The 14,004-nt window shown below is 41.7% G+C and overlaps 1 protein-coding gene across 1 annotated transcript in view; it reads right to left on the reverse strand.

Annotated features, from left to right (window-relative positions):
• Positions 1-14,004, reverse strand: part of NDUFA10 (NADH:ubiquinone oxidoreductase subunit A10) — a 38,705-nt gene that overhangs the window by 17,815 nt on the left and 6,886 nt on the right. The window contains exons 7-8 of the mRNA XM_084289032.1: positions 10,326-10,380; positions 4,833-4,918 (exon numbers count right to left, since the gene is read on the reverse strand). Coding sequence (XP_084145158.1) covers positions 4,833-4,918; positions 10,326-10,380 — 141 coding nt within the window. The remainder of the gene's footprint in view (positions 1-4,832; positions 4,919-10,325; positions 10,381-14,004) is intronic.

The following is a 14,004-nucleotide window of genomic DNA, read 5'->3' on the forward strand; positions in this document are numbered from 1 at the left end:
GGAGTCGCTTTCCCTCATTTGCTCCCATGCTGCTGCTTTGCAAGATTTCATTTAATCAGAGCAAAATGAAAAGAAAGGGAACAGGAGCTATGCCCCGGGTTCAGCAACAGCTACAAGAGTTTAAAGAAACACAACTTAAAAAAAATCACCAATTACTGCTCATACAAGATCCATCAGTAACAACCTCAGAATACATCCTGATGTACTGCCAAACACAATATCGGATGATTTACCATACAGGGTATGTGGCACACGAATAGTAAGTTATGAACAAAATTGAACGTATGACAGTGGCAAACTGTTTCATGGCTAGGTTGTTTCCAGATGAAAACAGAACCCCTTTCTTTAGGATACAAAAGATGTTGATTTTTTTTTTTTTAATGGAAGTAGTGGAGGCTGAAAAAGCCAAAGACATGCCCGTAAAAATACACATTCTGCTACAGCAAAGTCTGAAGCAGCTGCGGCGATGCAACAGATTTGACTGAGGACTCGTACACCAAAACAAGCCAAATGCAGCATGTTTCCCCCACCTGCTGGTGAATTAACCCAGGTGACATTACACAAACTACAGCTCTTTGCTCCAAAACATGACATTACACAATGCATCACGCAGTCACGCAGTTTTGCTGGGAAGGGCACAGCTAAAAACCTGCTTGAGACAGCGCGGCAGCAACATGGGAACGCACCGAGCTATTGCAAAAAGCCAGCAGAACTATTTCTGCTTGACTCGAAGGCTGGGGAGGGAGGAGAGATGCGGAGAGCATCCTCTGGGAGAACCCTCCAGCTTCCACGCAGGCAAATATGTTTCTAACCTTTTACCAAGACATGGCTCGATCCCACGATCAAACTGCTTTCTATTAGGGCAAGGGAGAGAGACTTGAGGGCAAGGCGAGGAGATAAAAGATGTTGTAACGCAGCTGATTTTGTATGGGTGCGGCCCGCTGGTTTGATTAGCTTAGTTTTTGCATTATGAAAGCAGTCAGAGGCGCTGCTGGGGTTTCCAGGTGTTGGGCCCTATATACATACAACAGAATAGTTATCCTCACCTGCCCAGCATTCCCCTTCCTTTCCCAGAGGCGTGGTGCGAGCTGAAGGTGAAGAGGTGGAAGGCATCCCCAGAGCCAGGGAACAAGCCAGCAGCTGCCCCTCCAGCACCAGGGCTGAAACAGCCCAAGCCAGAACAAGCAGGCTGTGCAAAGTGCTGGATTGCTGGTTTCGCAATCCATGATTTCCCAAATCGCAGCCAAATCCCTGCTGCAGCCTAACAGAAACACCCGCGAGAGGGCAGCATGTGCTGGCGTGCAGGACCTGCAGCCCACTGGGGACACACAGCGCAGTAAAAGCCTCCTTGAAATGGGAAATATTCATGTAGGCACAGGACATCTGGAAGTCTGGTGAAGGCAGAGTACCACAAGCTCTTTTCTGTTTGATATTAGGGAAAAAAATAGGAAACTATCAGCTTTAACTCTCACGTCTACCCCACACTTGTAGAGTTAGCATGAGAAAATATTAAAAAAAAAGAAGTGTAGCTTTGAATGTAAGGTTAGAAGGTGTTTGCTATTTCCTGCTCAGCTGAACAAGGTGTGGGCACAAAACTGGCACAGGACCTGTTGTCACGCATTCGATCAATGTCCTGATACCCCAACACCAAAGGAACAAAGCAAACACAGAGCACTTTGATCAGATCTCTGCATATGAACACGATCTTGACAATGGTATTCTGAAGGCAAGTGGAAACAGCAAAACTCAAAGCGCTTGAACATTTAAATTACGTGTGTTGCATTGTGAGATTTTAGTAAGATAGCCACACACCACCTTTAAAAGAAATAATTTAGTATTATCTGCAATGACAAGCCTTGTAAAGGAAACCCTCTCACCATCATCCAGGGTTGAATGAAAAATTAAGTCCTTCGGCAATGCTATTTATTCCTTTCTACAGTTACAAAGTACAAATTTCACACAATATCTTAATACAGCACTCTTTAATTGTGTGCTTTACTTTAACTCCCTCCTACACTCTGCAATTAACAATAATCCTTTCTTAATAACTGTACCGGTGTGAAACTATAAGAAAAACAGCAACTTAACTGTATTTTCTTATTTGAAAGGAAGTCTTATTTTCATAGTTCCACAGGATCCAAGCGACCAGATGCTTTTCTTTAATTACTATATATAGAAAACTTTTCTTCGGTAAAAAGTTGCCAAATCCTGACTTGTTTCTCTTAGATGCCACCCAACATTGCTCTTCTACAACCTACCTTCACCCTTTGAGAGAAGGGCCATACAAAAGGCACAGCATTACCGCTAATATTAGAAGGCATTTGAAGGAACAGAACAGAAAAGTGAAAGTTCATGGGATTCTTTCCCACAGAAGCTTGTTTAAAAAAAGGCTTAACTTATTATTCCAGCGCCTCTGTCACAATAAATACTAAAATTCAGAAGTTCAACCAGGAGAGGTGCAGAGCGCTGCCCCCGGGGAGGAGCATCCCCAGGCCCCGGGACACGCTGGGGCATCCAGCTGGGAAGTGATTCATTAAAAAAAATTCCTTGTCTTCCTACTAACCGATGAGAGAACCTGAAATTAATATGACAAGAACAGAGATCTGAAGCTTTGTTTTAAAAATGTAGTAACTATTCTGACCTTGCTACCTGTACATGCAGTCTAATGATGAAGTTCTGCAAAACGGGAAGCTTGTCCCACTTCAGTGCAAGGTTAAACCTATCAATACTCTTACAAGTGTAGATTTTCTTTTTGTATGTGATTATCCAGAGAACATTTTATTCATCAGTGTGACTTAGGAGTGGCAGTCCTGCTGCTTTATGTGTAACACATGTATAGAAGTGTAGGGCTGCAATCTCACTTCTTTACATACATGTCAGTGATTTATTTCGCATTCTTTAGAGTTTGGAGGGCAAATTTTTCAGCAGTCAGGACACATGCAACCTCACCAGTAGCACTCCACAGCTGAACTGGAATACAAATAATCATGGTGTACTTGGCAAGAATTGCTTTTATCAAAAGTTTGTTTTTATTCCAGCAAGGCGCTTTCCGCTGAGTTTGATCTCTTCACATCCAATTAAAGAGACAAGGATTCTTAGAAAAAAAAAAAAACACACCCAGAATACCCTTAAACCGTTACATTTAACAATTCTCCTTGTTATTATAGAGAATGAATGACAAAACTGCAACGTCTCATTTTGTGAATCAGGATTAAAGCTTCAATATAGGATTATTTACTGGGAGTCTGGCAAAAGGAGAAAAAACCCCACACTTATTGAGCAATCATCCAAGTTTGCCTGTTTCCTTTTCCCCCTACACTCTGTTCAGCCAGCTTCTTGACTGCTGGGAAGATATTTAGAAGCAGACAGCTAAGAAATTAGGTTTAGAAAAACACTTTAAACACAGCCAATCTAAACAGCACCACGTATAAAACTTGCTACAAGGTTGCTCTGTCAACAAGCTTTGTCAAAGGATTTCGTGCTGCCAGAGCAGCAGAGAAACCACCATGCCAATTGTATAAATGCTGTTTTAAAACTGCATGCCTGTCTGTATACTGCCACGAGCCAGGAACAGAAACGTTCACTAAATACATTCCCAAAAGTAAGAGCCACAGGTCATGACATTTTGGAAATGCCTGGAGAAACTGGCTTATCATGGCTCGGGTGGAGGTACTGCTTGCTGCACAAAAAGCTGGCTGGATGGCTGGGCCCGAAGGGTCACCACGAATGGAGTTAAATCCAGTTGGTGGCCAGTCTCGACTGCACCCTCAGTAAGTCTGCAGGTGATACCAAGTTAGGTGGGGCTGCTGATCTGCTTGAGGGTGGGAAGGCTTTGCAGAGGGACCTGGATAGGCTGGAGCAATGTGCTGAGCCCAGCTGCAAGACATTCAGCCGCTAAGTGCCAGGTCCTGTGCTTGGGTCACATCAACTCCATGCAGCAGTGTTGGCTCCGGGGAGAGGGGCTGGAAGGCTGCCCAGCAGAAAAGGATGAACATGAGCCAGCAGCGTGCCCAGGTGGCCAAGAACACCAATGGCAGCCTGGTCTGCATCAGAAACAGTGCAGCCAGCAGGAGTAGGGAAGAGATTGTCCCCTTGTATGCAGCACTGTGAGACCATACCTTGAATGCTGTGCTCAGATTTGGGCCCCTCACTACAGGAGATACTGAGTTGCTCAAACGTGTGCAGATAAGAGCAAGGAAGCTGGTGAAGGGACTAGGGAACAGTGCTTGTGAGGAGCAGCTGAGGGAACTGGGGCTGTTTAGTCTGGAGAAAAGGAGGCAGGGGGAGACCCCATCACTCTCTACAGCTACCTGAAAGGAGGCTGCAGAGAGGAGGGTGTCAGTCTCTTTTCTCAGGTGACAAGTGATGGGACACAAGGAAACTGCCTCCAGTTGTGCCAGGGGAAGTTTAGACTGAATGACAGGCACAGTTTCTTCATGAAAAGCATGGCTGGGCACTGGAACAGGCTGCCCATGGAAGTGATGGAGTCCCCATCCCTGGTGGTATTTAAGAGGCATGTGGATGGTTTAGTAGCAGGCTTGATAGTGTTTTTTCAGATTTTTTTCAACCTAAATGATTCTGATTCTTATGCTTCATTAACAGAATGGGATTTGTCTGGAGTCTCTCACCTGATTAATTGTTAGCAGCTGCAGAACTCCACACCCATATTACAACAGCAAGTACCCATATTACCAAAGCTTGCTGTTGTTACTGACATGACAAAAAAAATCACAGTGCAAATAGAAACATACCTTAAAAAGTCAAGGCTTTAACAGTTCTCCCAGAGATCCAATGCTACGCAATATTCTGTTACCGGAAAACATCATACTTACTAAAGTCTCAGGTGATGGAAAGAAACATCATCTTGTTCCAGCCATGGCCCCTTGTTGAACTTCAGGTACTCAATGTCTTCAACTACCTGAAATTAGAGGACAAAATTACATTAACAGGTGGCCTGATCAAAGTGTCCATTCTCCATTTAGAAAAAGAAAAAAGAAAGCAGCCACCCCCGGTCAATGAAATGATCGGGACACGTTCTGAAGTCACCCAGCAGAAAGGGTTCACTGCTAAAGCTGCATTACCACGGATGTTTTGAGCAATGATCTTCCAGTCCCATTTCTGGAGGTGGCAGCCCTGCCATGAAGTGCTGGACAGATATTTGGGGGCCAGCTCTAAAGCTCCTTGGTGAGCAGAGGATGGCAAGGGATAAGTAGGCTGAGAGGTGCTGCGTTTCCAAGTTCTTACACCTAGATGGTGTAAGACTCTTTCCCTCGGCCTGCTGAGGAGGCTGAAAGGAAGGAGAAAAAGACACACGAGCCCACCCCTAAGTCGGAACAAGGAGGGAATGAAAATGAGTCTGAATTTAACTCTTTTAGTTGCAAATAAAAGCCATTATCATGTTTGATATTACGTAGGAAGTCTCTTTCAAAAAGGCACAGTCATCTACCAGCAGAGAAATGCTGAGGAACAATGCCACAAAGCGTGGTGGCAGTTGTCCCTTGGTGCTGCTGTGTGGTTCACATAACAAATCAAGGCATATTTCAGGCTAGAATACTCTCACACTTGTAAAGTTGTAGCAATGACAGAAATCCAAAGGCTCCCAATTTGATCGGACATGAAAGCCTACCCATGCGTGCTTGTGCCCTGAGCAGAAAACAAAGGCAAAACTCACAGCTTGGCACCAAGAACCATTCAAACTGGTAACACCACCCCAGCCCGTCACTCCTTTAACATCCTTTAGTATCACCCAGACCTATCAGTCCCCGATTTGAGCTTCATTTACCAGCTGGCTCCATCAGAAAACACATCTTTGCTGGTCCACTGGGTGATTGCTTAACACAAGCCTGAGGTCATTGCACACGACTGAGTGGCTATGAAGGAAACCCAAACCAATGTCAGGAGCATGCATTTAATGTGTACGAGGTGGGTGTAACACCTTAAAGCAAGCTGGGAAGGAAGGGATCACTGCAACTCCAAAATCTACTTCACAGATGCCTTTTCCAGAAGGAAAGGATAAAGCTATTGAGGTCAGGACCAAAATCCTGATGACACATTGTTTATCCACAGACAACAAGGAAGCAGATGCCAGTAACGAAGTGATAGAATAATAAATTGAAAAATGCTTTTATTCTTCACTGTATGTTAAATCCATGGTAATCTATTTCCTGCAATTAGAGCAAACTCTAAATCCCATTCATTACCACTCGAAGAGTAATAAAAACATGCTATTACAAAGCAGTCTCCACCAAAAAGGTCCACTCTGTTACCAGTATTACATTTTTATGGTAAGAAGTAGCAGCTTAGCTATATGATTAACTGAATGATCGTTTTCCTTGAGGCCTTTATATTTGCTGAAGACTAAATTAGCTGATTAAATACTTTAAAAAATACGGTTGACATATGGCAGCAAAGGACATTTAAAACTTCAAGCAAGTTTAGATGCTGGGTAACCATTTTTGACCTCTTACAAATAAGCAAATTTGGCAAGTGAGATACTGTAGGCAAGAGCACAGGAAACCAGTTTTTCAGATTAAGCAAGAGAGCTGATGACATTCACCTGTTGGAGAATCCTCAAAAAACAAACACTGGAGAAAACAGCTCCCCAGACACTCAGAAAAGTTTTCAAAACTGTACTAAGAAAACATTCATACCAAACTGCTGTGATGTCACAAGATTAACATTTTTTACAAATGAACGGGAAACAGATATATGGTAAGTTAGTTCAAATATCCATTATTCTTCATTTAAAAGTCAAACCTCCAACATACTTCCCATTGAATACACAAAAGCAATTACTTTCCTACTCCATGGCAAAGCTTTGCAAACTCCCCGCTACGGCTGATGACAGGACTAATAATAGAGTTGCTAACAATAGTGCTCAGACTATGTGGAGGGGAAAAGAGAAGTCAGTACCCAAATTAGTTTTGCACTCTCTCCTTACCATAATAGAAGAGATCTTTACCAGCAACTCGTTAACAATGGTATCAGCCCCGACCCTTCCAACCAGGCTAGAAGAGCAGCTTCTTGAATTCACAAGGGATGCACCTGCACCTCTTGGGAATGAGCAGCAAATCTGTGATTTAAAGCTGACCAAGCAACGTAACATGTAATAATGTCCAAGAGAGATCAGTTCTTAATAGAGTGCAGAGCACGGTAGGATTTAGAAAAAACTGTTTTCAATAATGAGACCCCTTTCCATAATCTGTGCAACTAAGCCAATACAAACAGCTTACAACTTCTAAGCTTGTTTCACGGTGATCTGGTGAGTTCTGTTGTTGAAAGAACTAACTGGGGATCAGAAGGCAATGCTGTTCTTACTCATATCATTTATAAGGACAAAGACACCATACCCGCATATGGGTCACTTTGTCAGATGAATTTTCCTAAACTCCTTCCTCGCAGGCTTCTTCTCCAAGCAAGAGACAGGGCACAGAGAGCAACGCAGGATACAACCCCGGGAGCTCAGACTACAGCTTGTAGGAAGAAGCTCAACCCATGCACAGCATCTACCACCAAAAATTTAATGTAAGCTTGTTCTGAAGCCTTCACTTCCACACTGGCAAAGGATGTGGTACAAAGCTGGTGTGTCAGCAGCCTCCTATCTTCATCATCCTCTCCAATGTACACGAAATGGGGACAGTGAATAATAATAAAAGGAGAAACACAATACAAAATGCTATTCACAATCACAAACAAATTGAAACAGTTTCAGTTAAGTTTGCAAATTCCTACCATTCTGCTGCCACCCTTTTAAAAGCAAAAGAATAAAAAGCACAAAAGGAAAAAAACAACTCCCTCCCCAGAAAAACTTTCTGGAGTTAGTAATTTATTTTTGTTTCCTTTAATAAAAATACTAGCCAACTTCTTGCTCTCGGTTTTATCTTTGAGTAAAAGCAGTCTGAAACACCCTAACCAAGCTCACTTCAGCACTTACAAATAACTTTAGCCATTAAAACCAACATTAATTACAATATGAAGCCCCAACCAACCTTTTTAAGTGAGACTTCGGAAGTACAAGTCATTTCTGAGTTGCATGTTTGCTATAAACAACTAAAAAGACAAGCTACGATGTCAAAAAATTAAGCTGCCAAACTGCAGAGTAAAGAAGCTGTAAATTGAATCTGGCTAAGTTAAACATCACTATCCATTAACAGAAAACAGCTGCGCACACACAAACACCCCAAAAACCAAAACCACTTCCCTCCTGCCATCCCCATGTTTCCAAATATCAATTACTTCATTTCAAAGGTAAACTGAGTCCAAAGAGAAGGGGAAAACAACTTTATTCTTTCTTACACGTGGAAAGAACACTAGTTTCTATAGCTAACATTTTACCAATGAAAACACGATACCATCTTGTACTTTGACTTCAAAACAATAATCCTTCCTCTAGTCCAGATTTGTCCAACCCAATTAAGAAGAGGGTCATCAGTGTGCATCCTGGTTATGCATAATGATAACAAGACTGTTGAGCTTGGTAGACTCTCTACTAGAGCTGTAAGAGCTTTAGACTGACTTTAAACCCTGATTTACAGGATTAAAATAAAGTCTCTAGCAATGGGTTTTACTACAGAATCTAGGGAGGAAACAAATGGCTTTGTTCTGACAACTCGAAGAAATGCTCAGAGAGAAACAAATAGAAGAAAACACACAAATAACACAAACTCCAATTCTTCCTCTTACTTCTCCCAAATCTGGCTACCCTCTTCCAACTCTTGAACCATGTTATCCTTCTTTTTATAACATCCTGAAAAGCCAGCAATAATTGCTCAAGATTCTCATCCAAATGCTGAACTCTTCTTTTTTCAAAAAAAAAAAAAAAAAAAAAAAAAAAAAAAAAAAATCATGCTCTTATTTCTCTAATTCTGGCCCTAAAAAAAAAAAAAAAAAAAAAAAAAACCACAAACCTAGGAACATGTTAGAGAACATGTTTCCTGGGATGCTGAAGTTGCCTATCTGAAGCGTGTTTTCACAGTGAACTCTTTCTTACCTGAAGCCACCAACCCTTGAGTATAAACTTAAACTGCTCCAAACGTCTCCTGGTTAACAGTGGTAACCTTTACTATCGATCGTATGAGTTTGGAAACCCAGTCACAACAGGGCAAAATCATTCTATGATAAAGAGAACTAAAAGGCAATGAAAGAAATGTATGGTAATGTGACTAAAGGGGCTTCAAATTTTAAGAATAGGAGAGTCCTCACCAATATGTCCTGCTTTACACAAACTTTTTGCATAGGAATATGAGGATATTAGGCACAGGCTATTGTAACAGACTGGGCCAACTAAAGTCTACTTTGCACTTCTGAACAAAAACAGCCTGAAGGAGATATGTTTAGAGCAGGCTTCAACTAATCTAACTCATCATCTCCAACAACACAAACTAAACTCAAAGATCCAAGAGATTTAACAGTTTCTAGCTCCTAGGATTAAGCTTTGCCATCTGGCTCAAGGAGCAAAAATGCAAGTCAGCAACAATAACTCTATGCTCCAATGCAGGGCAGGCATGAAAGTCAGTCAGAGATGGCTTATTTCTAGCAATGAGACAGCAATTTATCTGTCTTGGTCCAGGGTTAACATATCTAGCAAAAACCCTTTAGAGAAGAAATTGCAGTTTAGATACCACATGCTAGTCAATACAGATGAATAACTCAGGTGTTCAAAGCTGTTAACAGCTCTAGTTATCAAGTTATGACAATCAAATAATTATCAGCTTTTAGAAAAAAAACAACAGCTACTTTATTGCATAGGAACCTGTGCACCACAACCTGGATCATAGGAAGCTACATGCTGTCAAAAGCCGATAGAAGCCCTTACAATTGTAGGAAGAGCTTCAGTTGAATGCTGGGGGTGACCTACCTCTTGGTTAATGCCTTTAGTTCCCAAACTGAGCTATGCAGATCCCTGCCCGTGCTTCCAGTCACTTCAAACAGGGATGACTGAACAGCCAAATACTGCACAGCCCAGCACAGACTCTGAAAATACAGTTTCTACTGCCCTCACAAGATTTGCTTGGAAAAACAAACCAAGTGTGGAAACACCAGCAATAAGTCACATCAATCTTGCTTGCTCAGCCAGCCAGGTATCCTGCCAAAAGGATACCCCCAGGTATCCTGGGGGATGTGTGTCAGCCTCCTGACAAAACTGCAATCTTTCATCAAAATATTATAGTGTAGTCCCAGCACAGATCCTGCCATAGCAGCAAACACTACTTGCATTAAGTAGTTAACTAAGCTGGTTATCTAGAAAAAAGTTTTCTCTTCATGTTTCAGTCTTAGAAGTTTAAAAACAAAAACAAAACAACAACCAACATGCAGCAAACTCTTACCTTCTCCACATCCTCTGCGTCACTTGCTGTGTACTGCAGAACTTCACTGGTCTCACTGCAGAAAAGAAGAAAAAAAACTGAACTCACAGGACACAACTGCTCTTACCAGCCTCTCACCTCTACAACAAAATGAGGTTCCAAGGCAAAAAATAATAAAAGCAGATCCACTAGTTCCACTTTCCCCCAAATACGTAGAGTCCTCGCAATAAAATTCCTATTATATCTGTAAGTTGTTTCTTTCCTGGTTTTTCCTGGTTTAGAAGCAAACAAAATTGCTTTTAAAGTGCAAGTGACCCATGAAAAACTGCAGAGTTTTACTTCATTAAATAAAAAAAAAAATGGAAGTGTCTCACCTAAGAGTTTGTTTCCATTTTACTAATGTGGACAGTTCCCTCAATTACAATTGCCCTGTCTGTACAAAACCTTAGTTTAACCCAAAGCTTCAGTAGATGTTTCATTTTACAACCACGAGTATTAACGTACATATTAAGCTTTAGGAAAGCAATACATTATTTTATCATTATTTATTAATACTGAGCTAACTGAACCAATGCAACACAGGTAGCAGTATCTGCTATTAGAAAAAAAAAAAAAAAAACAAAACATAGAAAATGGCTAACAACGTCCTAGTAACAAGATTGCTTTCCTATTTATAAAGCAAACTTCATAGAAAAGTCACTTGCAGCACAACAGGAGCTCCTTTAGGAACATGTTTCACTACTGAATACACACAACCCTTTGTGGCAGTCATTCCCAAGCCTGCCTCAGCCATCCTGAATAACTGTTCCTTAAATTCTCCTTGAAGATAAAATAAAATGGAAGCCAAATAGGTATGGTATATCAAATTATACACAGCAAAGCTAAAGAGCATGGAAAAGACTTTATAGACTTTTTTACTTATCACAACCACCTTACACTAATAAATATTAAGACTGGAATGGAAGTCTAAATATTGCTGCTGAAAGTAAACACATTAACAAAATAACTTAAAACTGCAACAGTCTGAGCTAGTTTCTAGTCTGCATTATCACTGCTCAATCAGAACAGCTCTGGTTAAAAAAAACCTTCCTTTATAAAGCACCTTTTACTCCTGTGAACCCCTAAGCTCTTATGGGGTCAGCCATTTAACTGGTGCTCTCAACAGGGGAACTACTTAGAGAGTTTTTTCCTCAACTTAAGGGGAGGGGGAAAAAAAAGCAGAAGGCCTCACACAATCCTTCAGTCACAGAAAGAAGAAAAACGTTCTGCTTTCAAAGGGAGCTGATGAGACTGGCTAGGATGCATACGTGCATCTTCAATTTCAGCTGTCACTAATCAGAGGAGGAGGCTGGACTTCACCAGAGCCTTACACTGGCAATTGCATTAACAGGGCAGATCAAATTGCTTGATACTCTGCAGATTATTAGGGCTTTCATTAAGAGAAAACAGCTGCTCAGTGGAAGCACGATTGGATACGAAAGATAACGTTAGTAATCAGACACTTTGGGCCAGAAAAGAAAGTCAAACAAAATACAAAAAGCAGTCTGTTTACAGTCACAAAACAGCACCTGTCACACAGCATCGGGCTCACAAATCACTTCCAAAATAAATAAATAAAAGGGAGACGAAGACATTAACAAACACGTCAGACCAGAAAGGAAGCATAAATTCTGTGATAACCAAATATTCAGTGTAAAAGAGATCACTAAGGTCAGCACAAAAATGTTCCAGATAAACAGAGTAAGAGAACTGGAATTTTGCAAAGTAACAAACTAGGTAATTTTTCTTGTAGATTACATTTTCAAGAAAAACAGAAGAAAAGCAAACATGAGCTTGAACACAGAATGGATGCAGGCCAGGAGTTTGTCCAACAGTCTGTTATGGAAATAACTCCTCTTAGCCTGTTTGGACCAAGTATTGGTCATTCCTGAGAAACAGAAGTTAAAAACTTAGTGTGCTTATAGACCAACAGCCCAGCTTGACTATAGTCCAACGCATCTCTCCATGAGCCAGCAAACAGTTAAATATAGGATAAATCTGCAGAGGCTTAAGCTATCTGCGAGCTCTCAGCAAGGTCCAGAGAAGTGCAAAGCTGAAGTTTCGCACATTTAGAACTCCTCCACATCAAGGGGACGGAGACGTCCTCCTTCAGACCTGAGCAGGCAGATTGATCTGACAAGCCATTGTGAGCCCGCGCGCTGATGAGGATGCCAAGCAGAGGGTGTTTGCTTAACAAGTGTACTGACCATGTACAGACAAAGGGGAAAGAGTTGAAATCACAGCAGGACCAGCTAGGCTAGGATTTAGCCTCACTGAACAACACAGTATATTTTCTGATCCAAAGGATAAGCAGCATTTTCCTCCTCTCCAGTAAATTCAAACCAATTCTGCCCTCGGGGGGATGACAGTCCCATGGTTTCCCACCCTCCCTCTCTGTCACAAGCCTCCCATTTCCTGCAGACAGCAGTGTGCAAGCCACTAGTCTGTGGGGGATGCACTCAGAGGCAGCTGACCGTACACTGCACCAACAACTTCTGCCCTGTATGAATAACAGGCTCGATGTTAAGTCACTCAGTTCAATTGCTGACAGCATAATTACACCGATCTACCTTGGAAGCTGAAGCAAGAAAGCAAGAAGGAAGCAAGCAAGCTACAGTATTCCCAAAGATCTATTCTGACTTAAATAAATGAAACTTAACAATCAACTTCATGCACAAGCCAAATCCTGCACAAGTAGAGATTGTGTTGATGTGAAAGTAGGCCTGTCTCTGACTTTTAACAGCTTTCCTTCCAGAAAGGAATTTGTTTGAGGGACCCAGATTGTTTATGTTCATATGCTTTTATATTTTTAAGACAATTTGATTTTTGATTGAGTTCTTCTGTAAGAATTGGGACAGCTGGCTAACTATTATAGTCTCAAGGTAACACATGCTTGCTTCCCAACTAGAAAAAGCCCGAAGGCCAGAGACGAGCATCTTCAGTCTCTAAAAGCAGGCAGCAGTGCAACCTTTATCTAACAATGCTAACAAGTCCATCGAATCCTCTGCTGGCTGTAAAGAGCGTGCCTCAAAAGGTAGAGAAACAGAACTAGAGAAATAGAAGAAGCCCTTACCTGAAGACTTTTTCCTCTTCCTCTGTATCGCTATGAAGAAACTAGCCTAAGCTGTGACAACTGAGAGGAGTTCTGTGGGAAGTCTGAACACCTGTGACTTTTCCCCTCCTAAGAAGCCTGAGAAAAGCTTGCATTGCAACACGCCCTCCTCAAGTCATACAAACACAAACATGTACAGCTGTAACTTCAGCACTTTGGGCATCATCCCCCCAAGAAAGCACTCCATGCCCTGCTTTGAGCTAACAAGGGCAGCAAAGGGGCCAAAGCCAATCCCATGCAGAGCACTGTCAGAAGAGGGAGACAGAGACAGAACTGGGTTTTGCAAAGCAAACAGACCAGATCCCTGGCTGTGCTGCAAAGAAATAACTTCCCTGTATGATTCCACAACTGATAATAACTGATAACTGATGAACTAACTTCCCTGTATGACTCCACCCTGAAAGCTTCCCTGTATGATTCCACAACACTGAACCTGTAACTCCCCAAGACAGAAGGATGAAAAACAGTACTGCAGATCATGACTCATTAGCTAAATTAAAAAAAAAAAAATTGATTTACCATTACATACACTTCTCCCACTCTGAATCT

Source organism: Netta rufina, assembly GCF_964035555.1.
Source record: "Netta rufina genome assembly, chromosome: 6".
Taxonomy (NCBI): domain Eukaryota; kingdom Metazoa; phylum Chordata; class Aves; order Anseriformes; family Anatidae; genus Netta; species Netta rufina.